This window comes from Bos taurus, chromosome 5, assembly GCF_002263795.3.
Source record: "Bos taurus isolate L1 Dominette 01449 registration number 42190680 breed Hereford chromosome 5, ARS-UCD2.0, whole genome shotgun sequence".
Classification (NCBI taxonomy): domain Eukaryota; kingdom Metazoa; phylum Chordata; class Mammalia; order Artiodactyla; family Bovidae; genus Bos; species Bos taurus.
In genome coordinates this window covers 86,207,230-86,228,312 of record NC_037332.1, presented here as the reverse complement: position 1 = coordinate 86,228,312, position 21,083 = coordinate 86,207,230, and the positions used below count along the sequence as shown (strand labels likewise).

The 21,083-nt window shown below is 35.6% G+C and overlaps 1 protein-coding gene across 14 annotated transcripts in view; it reads right to left on the bottom strand.

Annotated features, from left to right (window-relative positions):
- SOX5 (SRY-box transcription factor 5) overlaps nt 1–21,083 on the bottom strand; it is a 1,174,568-nt gene that overhangs the window by 402,896 nt on the left and 750,589 nt on the right. For 12 of the 14 annotated variants that reach the window (XM_010805416.4, XM_024991902.2, XM_010805413.4 and 9 more), the window contains one exon: nt 8,742–8,973. In XM_010805416.4, coding sequence (XP_010803718.1) covers nt 8,742–8,972 — 231 coding nt within the window. In that variant the 5' untranslated portion in view covers nt 8,973. 14 annotated transcript variants of the gene reach the window in all.

Here is a 21,083-nt window from a genome sequence, read left to right as displayed (position 1 = left end):
CTGAAGCCTGGCTTGGAGAATTTTAAGCATTACCTTACCAGCGTGTGAGATGAGTGCAATTGTGCGGTAGTTTGAGCATTCTTTGGCATTGCCTTTCTTTGGGATTGGAATGCAAACTGCCCTTTTCCAGTCCTGTGGCCACTGCTGAGTTTTCCAAATTTGCTGGCATATTGAGTGCAGCACTTTCACAGCATCATCTTTCAGGACCTGGAACAGCTCAACTGGACTTCCATCACCTCCATTAGCTTTGTTCATAGTGATGCTTTCTAAGGCCCACTTGACTTCACATTCCAGGATGTCTGGCTCTAGGTCAGTGATCACACCATCGTGATTATCTGGGTCGTGAAGATCTTTTTTGTACAGTTCTTCTGTGTATTCTTGCCACCTCTTCTTAATACCTTCTGATTCTGTTAGGTCCATACCATTTCTGTCCTTTATCTAGCCCATCTTTGCATGAAATGTTCCTTTGGTATCTCTGATTTTCTTGAAGAGATCTCTAGTCTTTCCCATTCTGTTGTTTTCCTCTATTTCTTTGCATTGATCGCTGAAGAAGGGTTTCTTATCTCTTCTTGCTATTCTTTGGAATTCTGCATTCAGATGTTTGTATCTTTCATTTCTCCTTTGCTTTTCTTCTCTTCTTTTCACAGCTATTTGTAAGGCCTCCCCAGACAGCCATTTTGCTTTTTTGCATTTCTTTTCCATGGGGATGGTCTTGATCCCTGTTTCCTGTACAATGTCACGAACCTCATTCCATAGTTCATCAGGCACTCTATCTATCAGATCTAGGCCCTTAAATCTATTTCTCACTTCCACTGTATAATCATAAGGGATTTGATTTTGGTCATACCTGAATGGTCTAGTGGTTTTCCCTACTTTCTTCAATTTAAGTCTGAATTTTGCAATAAGGAGTTCATGGTCTGAGCCACAGTCAGCTCCTGGTCTTGTTTTTGTTGACTGTATAAAGATTCTCCATCTTTGGATGCAAAGAATATAATCAATATGATTTCGGTGTTGACCATCTGGTGATGTCCATGTGTAGAGTCTTCTCTTGTGTTGTTGGAAGAGGGTGTTTGTTATGTCCAGTGCATTTTCTTGGCAAAACTCTATTAGTCTTTGTCCTGCTTCATTCCGTATTCCAAGGCCAAATTTGCCTGTTACTCCAGGTGTTTCGTGACTTCCTACTTTTGCATTCCAGTCCCCTATAATGAAAAGGACATCTTTTTTGGGTGTTAGTTCTCAAAGGTCTTGTAGGTCTTCATAGAACCGTTCAACTTCAGCTTTTTCAGTGTTACTGGTGCCTGTATCAGGGTTCTAATATTTTATACTACAATCTGGTGACTTTTGTGCTCATCTTACCCCCATACTATACAAAAAGCTACATGAGGAAAAAGACTAGTTCTTATTCATTTCTACGTCTCTGCTGATAGGTATCCATTGTATATATCTGAGTTGAATCTTTTCACAACAGCCCTATTAAATGAGAGCAATTAAATTACATTAGACCAAATCTTCCTAAGCAAACACATCTCCTCCATTACCACAGCATTAGAAGTTCTTACTTATTCCCCTGTCACTGCATAGCACTCTGTGAAGAAGCTCACGGTGGATCTTCATTAAGAGTCCTGAACTCCCAAGGCTGATTCATGTTCATGTATGCCAAAAACACTACAATATTGTAAAGTAATTAGCCTCCAATTAAAATAAATAATTTTAAAAAAAGAGTCCTGAACTATCTGGCAATACACATAGTACTTTTTGGTATGTGAGAATACATCCATTTCTCAAAGCCTGGTTAACTTTAAACTCAACAGTAGTACTTCAGATACTGTGGCCATCACATGAATCAAGGTTTTCTCCATCTCATATTAGATGCTCTCACACCTGAATGGAAAGGAGTTGTGTGGTAACAGGACACAACCAGATCTATTGGCCAACTTAATAGATGAGTTTGATAGATCCCAACTAATTGGTTTCCATGTGTCCTCATTCCTTCTAGGAAAGGGCCTCTCAGGTGGCACTACTGGTGAAAAAAAAAAAATCACCTTCCAACACAGGAGATGCAAGAGATACAGGATTGATCCCTGTGTTGGAAAGATCCCCTGGTGAAGGAAATGGCAACCCACTCCAGTATTCTCACTTGGAAAATCCCATGGACAGAGGAGCCTGGCAGGCTAAGTCCATGGGATTGCGGAGTCAGACACAACTGAGAGCACATGCGCGCGCGCGCACACACACACACACACACACACACACACTCCTTCTAGCCTGAGGGTAATTTTCAGAAACAATGGAAATATAAAGATTGAACCACTTACATTCAAATACAAGCCTAGCATTTTATCTAAATAAATTCCTTTGTGTGGTATTTTCTGACAACACTTACAGAATAATGTTCAAAACAATGTAATTTCATTGTATGATAAACATCAATTTAGCATAAAAAACAAATACAAACTTGTCATCATTTTCACCTTGTTTCAATTGAATTGGCCTTGTTTAGATAAGCAAGCCTATCTCTTACAGAAGCAACAGTTATAGATAAAAGTGTGTGAAATCGGGGGTGTGTGTGTGTGTGTGTAGATTTATACTGCCTACTCTCATAATTTTTTACTGCTACACTGCACATATGGCTTCCAAGCTTACTTTATCTGAATCTTTCTGAATCTATTCTCCATGCTATTAAACTAAGCACATTCCACATCATTAAAATGTAATTACACTTTTGTTTAAAATGTAGGAGAATGCTCTTTCTAAACAATGAAATCCTCATTATTAGAACTGGCAAAATAATTGTACTAGTGTTAACAACAGTATGCATTATACCATCACAATAACTTATGCTAAGTTTGATACACAAAGGTAACCAGAAATTTAAAAGCTTATAAAAACCACCATATAAAAATAGGAATCTTCACCATACCATAATTAAGGTCCTATTCTGTGACTTATTTTTAAATAACACATGCAGTTTTCTCTTTTCCTTCTCAAGTTTTCTGAACAGTACTTCACACATAAAATTATCCTACTCAAACATCGAAAATGCATTACTAACAACTGTCAGATTGTAAGCAAAATTTATACAAAGGGTATTTCAAGACACAGCTATCATATAGCAATTAAAATTATATTGGGTAAATAAAAGATCCCAGGAGTTGACAGTGAGCCTGAGCAAGTAAAAGTCAGTCTCTGTCATGGGCAGTGAATGAATCCTTTCAGTGTGTAAGTGTTAAAGGTTGCATTTCATACACTGGAGCTTTGCTATAATTTTATGCATGGTTCTCAGTTCTATGTCTTACTTCTATAGAAGATCAACTTAGAAAAACACCTTTTTATTCTGCTCCTGGACTTCAGGAAGAAACTGATGCACACTGAATGTTACTTTATGATAACTAGTGTCTCTGCATGCTTAAATACATTAAGATACATCCAATTACTAAACCTAATCAACACATCATATTCTCAAAGTTCTTTAACAATTCCAGGAAAATCTTACTAATATAAGCAATTCATGAGATAAGAGAGTATAATATAGCATCACGCTTACAAATCCACTGGGTCTTTATATGTTCAAACAATTATATGCAAATACAGTATATACTTCACATGAAATTCAGTTATTTATTGAGAGAACAGTTCAAATTATTTTTTTAAAAAACTGTATTCTTAAGTAACTGTATACTTTAAAAATCAATCTTGGGAAGGAAGCAGCAGTGTATCCCCACTCTGCAGTCATACAAAACTGTTCACTCAAATCAAGAGGAACTTAAGTCAAAAGAGTTTTTCTGAGGTAAGAGAAAACATTTTATAGGGGAAAAAACGACAATTGGTTATTCAGTAACCACAGGTGGTCAAGACTTCCATTTCACATCCCTTTTGACACTAGAACAACCATCTAAGCAGCAGAAGTAGCATGTAACCAGATGAAGTGAATGCCAACATGGCCACCACAGAGTACCCTGGCAGCCTCTCATGCTGCTACTTGATTTCTCTTCAGACTTACTGTTTCCCTCTTATGCTCATAAATAATCATGTTGACTGACATAAGGACATGTTCTGGATAGTTCTTTGAATTATGAAATAAATCTATCTATATCAGAACTATCATTAAAAATGAGCCAGAAATTATAGTGTCTCTTGCTTGTCTCTGAAAATCTGAAGTCACAGCCTCCAAACTCAGGTCAAAAAAAAAAAAACAAAACAGGCAGAGGGGACAAGAAAGTTTGTCCTTCATACACATAAAGCCCAGGACTGCCTTTTCACTCATATCATAAACAGACTTGCCAACCTTGTCTTTTACCTTTTTGAAGATTATATGGGGATTCTTGACAAGATTATGAGAGCTTCAGAGAAGGACCAACAGAATTAGTCTTTTTCATATTTATAATTATGTATCTCAATCTTATATTGACTAGAAATCTGACTATTTTATACCTATGTGATATTATTATAATTATATATAATATTATTATAGTATAATACTATTCTGATCAGTAAGTAAAACTCTCCAAGAACAGGACTTGTAGTATTTATACCAGTTATAAATGTTTGGGGAGTTAGTCTTAGTTAGCCACTTGGTTTATTTCTCCAAAATATCAAGGCAAAACCCCACAACTTCAGAAAGGAAGAATTCCGTCTTTATCTGACCCATTTCAAACTTTAACACTTGCATACCCTGAATATGAACATACGAGCCTAATTCCCCAAATTCAATATATGGCAGCAGTCATGAGGTGTACAGAACTTCTATCTCAGGAAATATTTTCCAACCTACATTTTATATTGAAAGCATTTCTCTATAACTTCAAGGTGGCATTAAAGGGATTACTCAGAAGTTTTACTTTGTCTCTAAACTATGTAGGCAATACAAAATGCAGACCTCTCAACATCTCTCTTTTTTATTAAAGAATGGAATATAAATGTCACATATAAACCAGCAATGAAATCTGGTAACCTGTTTTTTTGGTTTCCTTAAATTCAACTCTATGATACAAAAATAATGAAACATTCCCTCTGTTTTCAAAGATACTGAATAGGAAAAAATAATGTATGTTACTATTGAAATAAAAGGACTTACATGAATAAGACAATGGCCTAGTATTCAGAAAAAAATAAAGAATTTTGTGTTGAATAACAATTCTATGAATGTATTTAATCATTTTGATAACCAGGTAAAATATATCTTAATCAGCTTAACAGCTGAATATACCATGGCTACTAGAGCATGCTTTCTGTACTACATTAGTATATTCTACTTTAGTTCTAAAATTTTTAGAAAATCAGCATATTCACCATGAATAATGGCTTAACATCTTTGCTCAAAACATATTTTCTATTTAATCATCCATATAAAATTTGCTGTTTAGTCAGTACTCATAAATTGAGTATCTATTATATACCGGGTATCAGGAATACAACTATGTATAACATGCGTGTATATATGTATAACTGTGCCTTCAAGGAGAAGTACAGTGCACAGAAAGGCAGACATGTAGATACATAAATCATAACACAGACCATGAGAAAAGATATAAACATGTACCATGGATAAAGAACAGCAACCACTCTGCCTTGGGAAGTCAGGGAAAGCATCTGCTGCTGCTGCTGCTAAGTCGCTTCAGTCGTGTCCGACTCTGTGCGACCCCACAGACAGCCTCCTGCCAGGCTCCTCTGTTCCTGGGATTCTCCAGGCAAGAACACTGGAGTGGGTTGCCATTTCCTTCTCCAATGCATGAAAGTGAAAAGTGAAAGTGAAGTCGCTCAGTCGTGCCTGACTCTTAGCGACCTCATGGACTGCAGCCCACCAGGTTCCTCCGTCCATGGGATTTTCCAGGCAAGAGTACTGGAGTGGGGTGCCATTGCCTTCTCCAATGGAAAGCATCTAAAAAGAAGCAATTTTAAATTCAGTCTTGTGGGAGAAACACAATTTACCAGGAGAGTAAAATAAGAAGAGTTTTCCAGGTAGAAAGAATAAGTTTGTGTCATTAGAGGTCACCTGGTATGTTTATGAACATGCATGAAAACCTTCACAAGACTGAAGCACTGGGTCTTTGGCAGAATGTGGCCAAAGAGGAGACAAAAGGCATATTTTGGTGCCAGTCTATATAGAGCCTTTATGTGAAGAGAGTTCTGGACTAAATCTTGTAGGCAACAAGGACATACATTAGTTTCCAAAGTGGGATAAATAATCCAACTCTTTTCTCAGGGAAACAAGTCTAGTGGAGGTTGAAAGGAAGATGGTAAAGAGGAGAGGCTGGAAATTTGAGATCATATAAAAGAAATCAAGAAATTTTTGAAGCTGGTACAAATTTATAAACCAAGTAGATATATACAGTAAAAGAAAATATCAGTGTTGATGTTACTAAAACTAAGTTAAATCATTTGAATGCACACTGTATTAACATTAAGTACAGCAGATCTTAAACTCTGGGGGCTTCAGATCTACTGGAGAATCTGATAAAAATCATAACCCTACTCATATGCGTGCACACACAGAGAATTCTCCATTTATCTTCAGGAGAGCTACAGACGCTAGTTAAGAATTTCTCCCCTGGATAAAGTTGCTTGAGGAAAGGAGTCATACCTTATGAAAATTATTTCCATAGTGCACAACAAAACCTTGGTACAAAGAAGGTAGTTCATAGGTTTTACTTAGTTATACTGTATTCTCCATTACAAACTGGATTTCATTTTCATTAACATCCTGCATTGTAGCATCCACTTGTGCCAACTACAGTATGTATTAACAATTTAACATACTTTTCTCATATCCATCCTTGAGTGTACTTAAGATAGTTTCCCCTTTCTTCTAGCAATAATTATTTATATTCACTCTTTTAAATTTGTGTGTTTATGTTTACAGCAGTATTACAGGAAAACCAAACCAAGAAGCACTCCCCACATGAAATTCCATGAAGGAAGGCAATGGTCAACATATTGAGAGGGGGTAAAGCATGAGCACTGATGCAATGCCAAATGGGGAGTCTGACCTCTCTACCCTGTTGAGCTGCTTACTATCATTTTCCCCCTTTCTTTTTCTAGTTTTAACCTTTGTGAAGGAGGCCAAGAAGTTATATCATTGCACATTACTAACATGAACTCATAGTAGAGGGGAAAGAAGGAGGACTTCTGGATAGTATGATTTAACTTGACAAATAAGAGATAATCAGGATATTAAATGTGTGTGCATAATTGTGAAGAGCTTATAAAATTTAAAAGCATGAAATCCAAAGCCAGACCATCTGGGTAAACTCTGGTTCTCCCACTTACTAGCTGTGATCTGGAGCAAACTATTTAGACTCACTGTGCCTCAGTTTCCTCACCTGTAAAATGGGATTAATGATAACACCTCCCTGAATTATTGTGATGGTTAAATGAGTTAATATGTATCATGTGCTTGAAACAACACACCTGTAAGAGTACTATTTAAGAGTTAGCTAAAACATTCTTCTTGGTAAGAAAATTTTGGCACACAGTCAAAAATACTCAGGAGAAATTCTGCCTTTGAGGCTTAAAATTTGAATGGACGTATTTAAATCTAATGTGAATTATCAAAGGACAGTGTTTATTTCACAGATATTAGAAGATAATCTGATTCTTCTTGTTGGTTTAATTCTATATCCAGTAATTCAATGACATAAACAAGTGGGTGTATTTCAGTACCAAACATATTTATGATGTGTAATTATTTCCTAGAGAAGTCCCACCACCCTGCAAAAAATAAATAGATAAATAAAAATTTAACAGAATCAGAGCCTTTTTTTAAAGATATGAGAATGCATGAAGAAATATTTTTGTTGGTGTGACCTGGTTCAAATGAACAGCACTGGCATCCTTGAAGTAGAAGAAGAGGGGCCACAAAAAATGTGATACCCACCCAAGAAGTCATGTTGAAAAGGCAAGGGTGGCCTGACTGGCAGCTAAGTGCCAGGTTACCTTGCCAGCATGCTGTTTCTGCTTATTTAAAGTTCCTAAGAAGAACCTAAAGGCCTTATTTATTTGTGTGTAGTCTTCTGTTTAAGCTTCAGCCAAAGATACTATGCTGTCTTCTCCCTCTCATTTGTGAAATCATGGCTTCCTAATCTTCTGTGGTGATCCAGCCCCCAGGAGCAGGGGCCAGATAAATTATCCAGAGCTGCAAATTATAGAATAGGATGTACAAGGGAATTACTGAATTATGAAAGCAACACAGTGACTGGGACTGAGTTAGGAATTAGTGCAGTTACATCAGAAATGTATTGTCTCTATGAAACATGCACTTCTGTAATATTCCCAATACTGTAAGAAATACTGGAACCCAATCTGAGGGAAGCAAAAGTTGAAAAAAAAAAAAAAAAACACTCTAATTTATCATGGTGGAAATGCTCAAACAATGCTATAGCTTTCTCTGGAAAAATTAGAGTTTTACTACTCTTTATTAGAAATATAAAGATATCTAACTTTCTTGAGGACTAATTTTGAACGTGTTAATATTATTCTTAGATTATGTTTTTCCACTAATTAAGTTGGGAGTGTCTCAAAAGCAGAATTCTTGAAAAACAAAAACCAAACCAAACAAAAACAGTTTAAGTATACTCCCTGCTGGAATCAATGTACTTATAAAGAATTCTAAGATGTTAGGAGTGAATCTTGTGTGTGACTATTAAGTAGATGATAATTACAAAGCATAGGACTGAAGCCAAACTACTAGAGGAGCAGATTGGTCACAAAGTGAGTGTAGGCACAATAGACCATGAGAAACCTACCATTGTATTGTGCTGAGAAGCGGGAGTCCTATGGCCACAAGTCTCTTGCGTCAGCAGAGAAACTGGCTGAAATTCCTCAGAGTGAGGCTTGTTGGGAAAACTCACATGCAAGGGAAGGTGAAAGGCTGGGAGCCCGTCACTCTCCTCTTCTTCCACTTTCTGTCTGCTTGTCACCATGGCTACCTCTCCATCTGCTTCCCCATACGGAGAGGCTGGTCGCTTGGAAGACATCCTGGAAGGAACAAAAGAGGAGAAAATAATGAAACCTCCACATAAATCCTTAATGCCGTCATTGTGTGGTTAGGGGCCATTGTAACAGAAATGCCTTTTTGTGCTGGCAGAGAGCAGGAAACCATCCAAATACCACTGCAAAGCACACACAATCAGAAACAATGGCCAAGCAGGTAGCAACAGAACAGTGCTTGTTTGTTGTGAGAATAATACACTAATATAGCACTCTCTTGTATTCTGGCTTCTTAAACAAGAGAATTCACCTAAGAACACTGCATAATGAAAGACCATTCCATTTAAAGCAAAGAAAAATACCCATCTCATTTTACACGTTGATAGACCTTATTGAAGACAGAACATCCATGAATAGCAAATCCTGTTGGCAGTTAAAAGAAGGGAAATAACTAAAAATTTTTTCACCAAAAAATAAACAAAGTAAATGAATGACTGTCATTAAAAAAAAATTGCATTAAAAGTAAGATTATTGTAAAATGTAGGAATATTGGTTATTGGCAAACCTCAGGCCACAGAACAAAAAGTTTGATATTTGTTTAAAGCTTATTAAGAAATGAAGAAATTTTATAATCACTGTTAATCCTCAAATATTTAAGGACTTTTCTCTCTCATATCCCCAAATCACCCAATTTTGGCTTTTAGTTCTAATATTAAATTTGTAGGTAGTTAAAAAAATGATAAGAATATAAAAATATTTCAATTTTATTTCCACAGTTTCATGAAATATTTAGCTGTAGATTCTCAGACTTATTTCTTCCTTAGAATACCTAAGCAAAGAAAAAATAAATTAAATAAGCATGTTTTGTTTTGACAAGCTAATGCCTATATGACAATACACTTAAGATTTTTTTTTTTTTGTACTTGAGTCTGATTGAGAATGCTATCAGAGGTTAAAAATTAATGGCAAATATGTTTAGTGAAACATAAGACATATTTTCTTTTCATTAAATTTTTCATGGAAGCGGAATAGAGTTAAATTTTTTAATTAAAAAAAAAGTCTGGTATTTACAACTTGATTTGACCTTGAAAAACACTTTAATTTTTGTTCAACAAAGAGTGTTTACAAAATCATCCATTTATATTCTATACTACTGATACAGGAGACAGGAAAGTATGAACTAACTGCCACATCACTTCATTCATATATATCACTGATTTTTAAATTTAAATGTACTACCAAATGAGAGGGCTCTAATCTCTGTTGAATGATGCTATTCTTCAGAAGTTTTGAAAGACAAATGTATTTAAATGCTGGATATATTCTGTGAAGATATAATACCAGAGTAGAAAAAAATAAAGGCTGTGGAATCAGACAAACACAAAATAAAACACTGATTCTGCTACTTACTAGCTGGGAGACTTATTTTAATCTCTATCTCAGTTCACTCATCTTTAAAGTGAGATGTAATATTCACCTGTAATACTTTGAGAATGAACTATGTTCTGCATGAAAAATGACTTACAGAGCATTTTGCTCAGAGTAGACACTCAATAAAAAATACTGCTGTTTCTTTCACTACCTTTAAAACTACAGTGTGACCCACCACCCTCAAAAACACAAAAACAACAGCAACAACAACAAAAACTCAAAAATGACAATGCAGATTGCATTTTAAGAGTTAAACTGTAAAATCAACATTGGATACACAGTCTCCAATAGAGAAATGTTCCTGGTTGGGCATACTTAACAATAAACTGATCAAATGTGTTATCAAGTGTTAAAGAAAAACTGTTATTAGCAGAAGTCTTGATCAGCAGAACAACACAGTAAAGAAAGGAAATAGTAGTGGTTACGAAACACTGTTTAAAGGAGAAACAGACTGGGCCAGCACATTTCAGGTATCTTTAATTATTTCTGATCTCATTACTAAGGTTCTTTTGGGCTCCAAAATCACTGCAGATGGTGACTGCAGCCATGAAATTAAAAGACGCTCACTCCTTGGAAGGAAAGTTATGACCAACCTAGATAGCATATTCAAAAGCAGAGACATTACTTTGCCAACAAAGGTCCGTCTAGTCAAGGCTATGGTTTTCCCAGTGGTCATGTATGGATGTGAGAGTTGGACTGTGAAGAAAGCTGAGAGCCGAGGAATTGATGCTTTTGAACTGTGGTGTTGGAGAAGACTCTTGAGAGTCCCTTGGACTGCAAGGAGATCCAACCAGTCCATTCTGAAGGAGATCAGCCCTGGGATCTCTTTGGAAGGAATGATGCTAAAGCTGAAACTCCAGTACTTTGGCCACCTCATGCGAAGAGTTAACTCATTGGAAAAGACTCTGATGCTGGGAGGGATTGGGGGCAGGAGGAAAAGGGGATGACAAAGGACAGCTGGATGGCTCACCAACTCGATGGACATGAGTTTGGGTGAACTCCGGGAGTTGGTGATGGACAGGGAGGCCTGGCGTGCTGCGATTCATGGGGTCACAAAGAGTCGGACACGACTGAGCGACTGAACTGAACTGACCCCAAGTATACTCTAAGTATGGAGAAAGAGCAAGGGCCTGGGATTAACGGTTAGAAAAGACTGAGTCTCATTAGAAGTGGTGAAGTGAAAGCTACTCAGTCGTGTCTGACTCTGTGACCCCATGGACTATACAATCCATGGAATTCTCCAGGCAAGAATACTGGAGTGGGTAGCCTTTTCCTTCTCCAGGGGATCTTCCCAACCCAGGGATTGAACCCAGATCTCCCGCACTGCAGGCAGATTCTTTACCAGCTAAGCCACAAGGGAAGCACAAGAATACTGGAGTGGGTAATCTATCCCTTCTCCAATGGACCTTCCCAATCTAGAATTAAACCCTTTCTCCTGCATTGCAGGCGGATTCTTTATCAACTGAGCTATCAGGGAAGCTGATAGCTGTCTCATTGGCAACACTTTTATCTATCCCCAAACTGACAGATTAAACTTTATATGATAACTCAACACTAGAGATATTTAACTCCCATTGTTTTGTTTCCATGCTCTCCTAGTAAACTGCTTTTCTAAAAAAATTCATTTATTTTAATTGAAAGATAATTGCTTTACGATATTATATTGGTTTCTGCCATACATCAACATGAATCAGCCATAGGGATATGTAGCTCCTTCCCTCTTGAACCTCCCTCCTACCTCTCACCTCAACCCACCCCTCTAGGTTGTCACAAAGCACTGAATTTGAGCTCCCTGTGTCCAAGCAAACTTCTGATTCCCATAAAGAGAATGAGGTGACAGAACATACTTAAATACACAAAGTCTTTGAGAAGTGATTTATCACATTAAATCAATAAAGAGACTTTTAATTATTTCTTGGTTTCACATGAAACTTGACTACAATTTTATTCATTTATTATACAAAACATATTATTTATGGTCTGTGTGGGATTACTATTCTTGCTGGAATTAACAAACTGGTATTTTGGTGCCTACTCCAGTCTTAAATACAGTCAGTCTCTCAACTGTCTGAAAATTTCAGTCTATTAGCAAGAGTCAGTTTCTGGGTTATCAAAAAGAAAAGTATATCAGATGGCTTATTTAATGGCCAGCTGGCTAGTTAATACAATTCTATGACTTTCAGAAGACATTACCTTTCTGCTGACTTCTACTTTATTAATATCATTATTAATAATGACTATGAAAATTAAAAGTCTTAAAGTAGAAAAAAGGTATATAAGGTAGATAGTTAAGATACTGCTATTTGCAAAACTTCTAGTTCTTCTGATATCTAAACTATTTTTACACCTAATTGGACACACAGTCTCTCCATACACATATCGTGTTATGGAGAAAAAATCATAAGGTCTAAAATACCAAAGAGCCATGGTGCTAAAAATCAACTGATTCTAAAATATTATATATTTTAGGTTTATTTCAATTCCATTTTTAGAGACTTATAGAATGTTTTTAAATGTGTTGGACTTACAAGAGTATTGTTATGTAGCTCAGGTAAAAGATTACTTAAAGAAGTTTTAAATTACTAGAATAATAATGACTATGGTTATAGTTTAGTAATAGGCTAGAAAATGAGACAGAAGCAAAACAAAATACATAAATTATGTTAAGAGCAAACAATCTGTTGGTTACATTATCTGTGTTTTATCTTCTAAAACTATTGATAACAAAATAACCAATATCATTAAATTCTTGATTTTTTTTTTTTTTTTTTTTGTCTACCAAAGGGTTTTATTTTGGATAGATGAAAGTCTCAATTTTGAAAAAAGCATTAAGGAGGCATTGAAAATTTCCACGTCTTGTCTATCTGGGAAACGTAGGCTTCCAATTCCTGCAGCTCACACTACACGTCTATGTTACAGTGCAAGAACACCTTAGAACAACTTGAGGATCTAGGCTGGGGCATGCTCTACTATATTCATTCAGAGATGATTTTTGTCATTCCTGTGGTAAGTGCGAGATGGACAAGGAACAAAACTCAGACTTCAAAGAAAGTGACATTAGACTAACAATTACAATCTAGTGTAACACTAACTTCTAGAGTTAGTTTATAACTATACAGTTCATTTATAACTATAACAATGACTATTATAGTTTATAAAGTCGTCTTTAACTCACTTCTTTGTGCGTGGACAAGAAAATCTTCTTCAAAGAAGTGATGTCTAATTCCAGGACAGAAAGGAATCTTTATAGCATCAACAATTCTTTACTCATGGCTTACTATGTATAAGACTCTTATCTAATGGGAATAAAAAAATGCAGTTCGGGGTCTCTGCTTTAAAAAATTATGAATTGTTTGTTGTTCAGTTACCAAGTTGTGTCCATTTTTTTGTGACCCCATGGACTGCGGCATGCCAGGCTTCCCTCTCCTTCACTATCTTCCAGAGTTTGCTCAAATTCACATTCTCAATTTTGAATACACATTGGAATTACATCAGTTCAGTTCAGTTGCTCAGTCATGTCCGACTCTTTGCGACCCCATGAACCACAGCACACCAGGCCTCTCTGTCCATCACCAACTCCTGGAGTCCACCCAAACATATGCCCATTGAGTCAGTGATGCCATCCAACCATCTCATCCTCTGTCATCCCCTCTCCTCCTGCCCTCAATCTTTTCCAGCATCAGGGTCTTTTCAAATGAGTTGGCTCTTCACATCAGGTGGCCAAAATACAGGAGTTTCAGCTTCAGCATCAGTCCTTAGGACTGATTTCCTTTAGGATGGACTGGTTGGATCTCCTTGCAGTCCAAGGGACTCTCAAGAGTCTTCTCCAACACCATAGTTCAAAAGCATCAATTCTTCGGCTCTCAGCTTTCTTTATATTCCAACTCTCACATCCATACATGACCACTGGAAAAACCATAGCCTTGACTAGAAGGACTTTTGTTGACAAAGTAATGTCTCTGCTTTTGAATATGCTGTCTAGGTTGGTCATAACTTTCCTTCCAAGGAGTAAGCGTCTTTTAATTTCATGGCTACAATCACAATCTGCAGTGATTTACATAGAAAGGTTTAAAAACTACTGCTGCCTGAGTCTCACTGCCAGATATTCTGATGCTAGTGGTTTTGGAATGCACACAGCTTATCAGAAATTTCTAAGGCTTCCAGGTGAGTCTAATGTGCAGTTAACAGGTGCTATTTGTGCAAGTCAGAATAATACCTCCCACCCAAGATGCCCAAACTCTAATCTCTGAAACCAGTGAATATGTTACCTTACAAGGCAAAAGGGACTTAGTAGATATAATTAGGGACTTGAGATAAGGAGATTTATTCTGGATATTGTGAGTGGACCCAAAGTAATCATAAAGGTCCTTATAAGGGAGGGAAACAGGAGCATCACAGTCAGAGAGAGTAATAGGAAGATACTGTGCAGGACTTTGAAAATGGACTATGCAATCACAAGCCGGAGAACATACTCTAAAAAGCTATAAAAGGCCATGAAACAGATTTCCCCCAGAACCTCTAGACAGAATGGGCTTTGCCAACACCTTGATTATAAGACTTCTGACCTCTAGAAACGTTAAGTGAATACATTTGCATAGTTTAAGTCACTAAACTTCTGATAATTTGTTACAAAAGCCACAGAAAACTAATTCACCACTATTTGAAATATATTTTTTCACACTAGGGATTTTCTCAGTCTGAAGTCCTCCTAACCCATGTACACACTTTCTTGTTCCTTCATCTCATTTAGTTTTCTGCTTCAACATCATTTCCAAGCATTTATCACTTGCTGTATTTTAATTATTTTCTTTGTTCATCTGTCTTCCTCACTGTAAGACTGAAGAAGGAAAACTTTAGTTTTGTCCACAGCTACTTTCCACAGCTACTTACTCAGGACTTAAAATCCTTTCTGAATATAGTGGTCTCTCAATCAATGTGTGTTTAATGAAATCTACTATTGAAAACTAGAAACTATCTTACTATTCTCTAACTGTAGATGGTTGTAAGATCCAGTCTTACAGGACATGTAGGCTTAGAAAATGCTCTAATGTCAGAAAAAAAGAAATCCAGCTCAGTGATAACACTGAATTTATTTTTAATAATTCTATGTAGAGGATTTGGTAAACCTTGTTTATTCAGGTTTTAAGTACTTGTGGAAAAAAAAAACAAACAAACCCTATAGCTCTTTCTAAAATGCAATAAGTAAAATACTGTAAAAGTGAAGTAACTTTATAAAATGCTACAGCATTAATTATTAATAGGTCTGTTACTGAAGAATCTCATCTACTTACTGCTTTAAATTTAACTCTTGTCTGCTTAGCAAATGTTCTTTGCTGCAATTATTCTAGAAAATTATATGTACAAAGAAATTTGTGTACAGACCAAGCACAAAATGGAAGACTCAGATTGGGAAGTGCTTTCTGTGTATAATAGTTACCCTTTAAAGTTTCTGTTTTTCTCTAAACATTTTAACCTTTGACTAGTTAATTCAGAGATGAAGTCCTAGGAAGCAGTGCCTTCTACTGGTTATTCTTTTAGAATGATAATATTATTTATTTTAAGGTTTGCAGTTATGTATAAAAATATTTTTAAAAATCTAGAAAGAACAAACTAAAATCCCAGCTCTTATTAAAACCTGCCCCAACCACCATAAATGAAATGACTTTTCCCCACCTCAGATAGTATCATCAACTCTTGTTAATAGACCACTTAAAAAAACTGAACATCGGTATCACCTATGACATTGATTCAACAACTTAACTACTTTTCTTTTTCTTATTAGTATCTATTACTGGAAAATAAGATTTTAGTAAACACAGGTCTACTGATGATCATTTCATGTGATTTTTCCAAGCTGAACAAAAATCTTTCCAAATTGTTCTGTACTTTTCCCGTAAATAATATAATCTGCTATACTGAATGAGTTACAATTAGTTATGTAACCACATAATTCCTAGCACATAGTTGTCACTCAATGTATTTTTGTATGTGTAAATGAATGGTCAGAGTGTCTATTTTGTGCTAGGCAAGTTACCTTTGTCTTACAGAGGAAACAGGTAACTTAGATACAAAGACACTTCTGGTTTACTTTTAAAGAAGTAGATGAAAATAGAAGACATATATTCAGTAATTTATTCATTCATTCACAGAAACACATTTATGGAAAGACTATCATGTGCCTACAGATAGCAACATCATTAAGAAATCAAGAAAGAATAATTTAAGGCAAATGATTTTTTATAAATATGAGTACTATGGAGGATTGGAGAAGGCAATGGCAACCCACTCCAGTACTCTTGCCTGTAAAATCCTATGGACGGAGGAACCTGGTAGGCTGCAGTTCATGGGGTCACGAAGAGTCAGACACGACTGAGCAACTTCACTTTCACTTTCATGCATTGGAGAAGGAAATGGCAACCCACTTGCCTGGAGAATCCCAGGGACAGCGGAGCCTGGTAGGCTGCCATCTATGGGGTTGCACAGAGTCGGACACGACTGAAGTGACTTAGCAGCAGCATGGACGATAGATAATAGAGAGATACTGTCCTGCTTAAGGGCTTCCCTGGTGGTTCAATGGTAAAGAATCCGCCTGCAATGCAGGAGATGTTTGGGTCTAATCACTGGGTTGGGAAGATTCCCTGGAGGAGGGCATGACAACCCACTCTAGTATTCTTGCCTGGAGAACCCCAAAGACAGAGAAGTTTGGTGGGCTCCAGTCCATGGGGTCACAAAGAGTCAGACACAACTGAAGCGACTTAGCACACGTGCATGCCCTGCTTAAAATAATCAGGGAATGCTTCCTACAAATCAGAGGAACTCAACAGTACAATGAAGGACAGATCAGGTGTACTTAGACACAGAGAAGAGGAGATTATAGATAGGAGAAATGACATCAGCAAATTAAAGAAATACACAAAATGATACGTGATAGTGAGTAGAACAGTTTGGTTCAAGTGGAAGATTCTACGAGGAGTAAAAGCAGATAAAGGTGAAAGGCAGGGACGAGATGATAATGATTCTGGTTAGATTCCAACAAGTGTGAATGGCTGTACCAAATGAGAGATTGATACTGGAGGTAGAAGGAAATTGGAGATGACTGCTGAACTACACAATAACATAATAAAAATTACATTCTAGGAAGGAAGTCCTTCAGAAATCAGTAACTGATAGAAGCTTGAGGGTGGAAACCAGAGAAGGGGGAATGATTGGGTGAGATAATTCAAAGATAAACAGATTCCTTGACTACAATTTACAGAATGATACTGCTAATAAGAAAAATACATATTTTAGAAAGAAGGCCAGCTTGGAGGAAAATATTAAATTCATTTTAAAAATAAATCTTTGTTGACTGGAGAATTTTAAAAGGAAATAGCAGATAATCAGAAAATGGAGGACTTCTGTGTAACTAAAGTTACTTTTGTGGAAGTAACTAAGTCACTTTAATCTTTAAAACACAGGTAGAGCATTGAACAATACTTGTAATTATTTGTCACTGATTTCTTCCACAATGTTCTGATTCGGTATTCTTATAAGTCTTGATCTATAAAAAATAAAACTGAGTCATAAAAATGGTTAATTATCTTTTGTTACACTACTTGGTCTTCACACTATAATAAACAGCGTGCAAGAGCAAAGCTGTCTCTCCAAGAGAAAAACAGAAAATAGAGCAGTGGGAGGGGGAGAAAATCTAAATTTTGCACTCCATCCAACTTTGGGAGACCACTGTATGAAAAGGATAGAGCACAGAAGACAAATAAAGAGAAATCAAGTGATATGTGAAGAAATGTAATTATTCTCTAAATGATTTTACATAACTAAACATTCTGGGTATGAACTTTAAAAATTCTGGACCATGACATCTATCTAATTTAAAATCCATTGATTTTAAATGGAATCCATTGATTCCTCTCCTAAACACTCCCTTTTAATATCCATTCTCTCATGTTAAATTTTAAGCATGGCAGACAGAAAACATTTCAAAAATAACTGAAATATTTGAAAGGATGACTCCTCTTTTAAGGGAATAACAAACATGGAATATTACAAATACAATAAAGATTGGTAATCGTTCATATCCAAAGATTATATTAGTACTATTTTTCTAGAAGTTTTGCCTAGTTTTTCTACTAATTAAACTACTTGTTCAGGATATTTACCTTTACTTGTCTGGTTGCTTTTGTAACTAAGCTTGCTGTGAGAAGGTTATTCAAGATAAGGAATTAACCTCCATTGTTTTTTAAAGATTTTTTTTCTCAATAGGAATGTTTAACTATTCCACCTGGGGAATCAACATTGACGTTTAGTGTGAATGGACAGGTTTTTACTCTTGTCCACTTACCAATGAAAATACTAACACTCCTTATAAACATAGATTTGCATAAACTTAGCATGTCATTTCATTACAGAAAAAGATCAGTTTCATACTTTGTACCTATAAATCTCAACTACTGTTCTTCATATCTTATGGTATATTCTTTTTTCCCTCTTCCATGTTTTGAACATCTTCGTTTTCCTACTAGGTTTAGAGTCAGCTTTGTGTATACTCTGTAAATTCTATATAAAGTTTGTAACCAAGTCTGTCATATATATTAATAATATTCAAAAGTCTTTTAGATAGAAAAGGTATTTGTGGTAAATATGTAGTCTTTCAAATGTTTACATTTTTCTTTTTTCTATAAATCCTCTTTGCCATCAGTTTCTCTTGCAGATCTGGCCAATCTATGTTCTCTACCCATTGCTGCCCATGTACAAAGAACACATTCATTACATTGTTATTTAGAAGCATGGACAAGTTCATCAGGTCCTGGCCTACACTATAAACAGAAGGAGATATACAGACTTCATAGAAACATAAGAACAGATGACACAGAGTAATATAGAAGTCTAGATTCCTTTGTAATCTTTACTATACATGTCACCAGAAACTCATTTCTACCAATGTTTTCAAACAAAATTTACCACAACACTGAAATCTGAAATCAAAAGCAATTTTTGAGCTACTGCTACTTAAGAATAAATTTATTCTGTTCTAAAATATAATTTGAATTTACAAAAAATTTAATAAATGTTACAAAAGTTTAAACTGTATTTAAAACTGTGTTAATGAAAAATGTCATAGTCACAAAGAACTTTCAAAGTGACCAAAGTGGATTCCCATGTTTACCTTGTCATATGTTTGGTCCTGAGATGCTCTCTGCATTGAGGCAAAGAAGCTCCTTATGCTATCCCTTCTTGCTGATAAGAAGAGCACCACTCTGAACTGTTTCTCCACCTTTCTGCTTTCTCCTTACTAGCATCTCTCTCTTACCGAATAGCTTTCCCCAGCCTGTCCAGTCAGAGAAAAAGGAAAGGATAAGAAGAGAAAAAAATGAAGAGGTAGAGAGATTTCTGAGGAAAGTGTGGAAAAGAAAGAGAAAAATAATATGCATCAGAAGTTAGAGAGAAGGACTCAGAAATAGAACTTGATTCTTGTCAGTATCTGAAAGAAATGAGTTCTTCTTTACTCATTGGACAAGTATATTTCAGAATTGAATAAACCAACCTAAAGTTTATAGCAAAATAAACTTTAAAATGTACATTTGTTTTTGTATTCTAAAAAAGAGAGACAAATACCAAAGGTAAACACTTAATAACAGTTTATGACAGAAAAATTCTAGGCTACAATGATTCAGAACTCAAAGTTTGATTCCTTTCCTACTTTCTTTTATGGTCTTACTAACTGTAATTACTAAAAACTGACTCCAAAGTTAGAACACATGTTATTAGATGAAGACCCCAAGAAAATTTTCTAAACAGAAGACTGATTTATTATGAGTAACGTAATAGCTGGGCTCTGGGGCCAAAACACCATATTATGCTTTAATTGTGCTATTTTAAAATTAAGTGCTTAAAACAAAAGTATTCCTGATAAGTAAAAAGCTATAAAGAACATTACATTTAAACTCTCTTCTAATCATTTTATAATGTTCTAATACTTAGAAAAAAATAGAGTTCAGTATAAGTCTGTTTAAGACTGAAAGAAATTTGTAAGGTGAACTTTTATGGATCTGAGGTACAGTTACTTTTGTAAAGACAAGAGGAAGTAAATGCTCTTATAGAATTCTAGATTCTTTAAAAAATTATCAAAAACTGTCATTTATAGCACAAGAATATGGTAATAAGAATTTTGTACTTTAAAAAGCCCTAACTTAGACTTATTCAATAATTGCTAAAATTCCGTTTCCTTACCTCAAAAATAGTAACACCTATATCTGAGCTATTAAACATTTGATTAGATTCTTTTTAATCATCAGATACACTAAATTTCAGCCAATCTGCTTAAAACAGGATAGAAAATGACTAAGACTTTAAATTTTGAAATTTCTTTTACATTGTATGTAAAATGACCAAATTGATGAGTATGAAAGAAAAAAAATACTAATTTGTTGTGAGTTTTTAAATGTGTGTATTGTTGTACATTTGTCATTAATCAAAAACAAACAGAAAAATAATGTTTAACTTTCAGCTACCTACAGTTTAAAAAATAAAGTCTTTTTGTTCTGATTATTTAAAAATTATTTGGAATAATCCAGCATCAAGATTTGTGGTTCAGAAACTTGTTATTAGAGTTAGAGAGGGTATACTTTTTAAGGAAATAAAAAGCTTTTTTCCATTTGAGCATGAGTTTTGCCTTTCTGACAGCTCTAAGTCCACAGGATGTGGAGGGATGATTTAAATTTTACATCAAA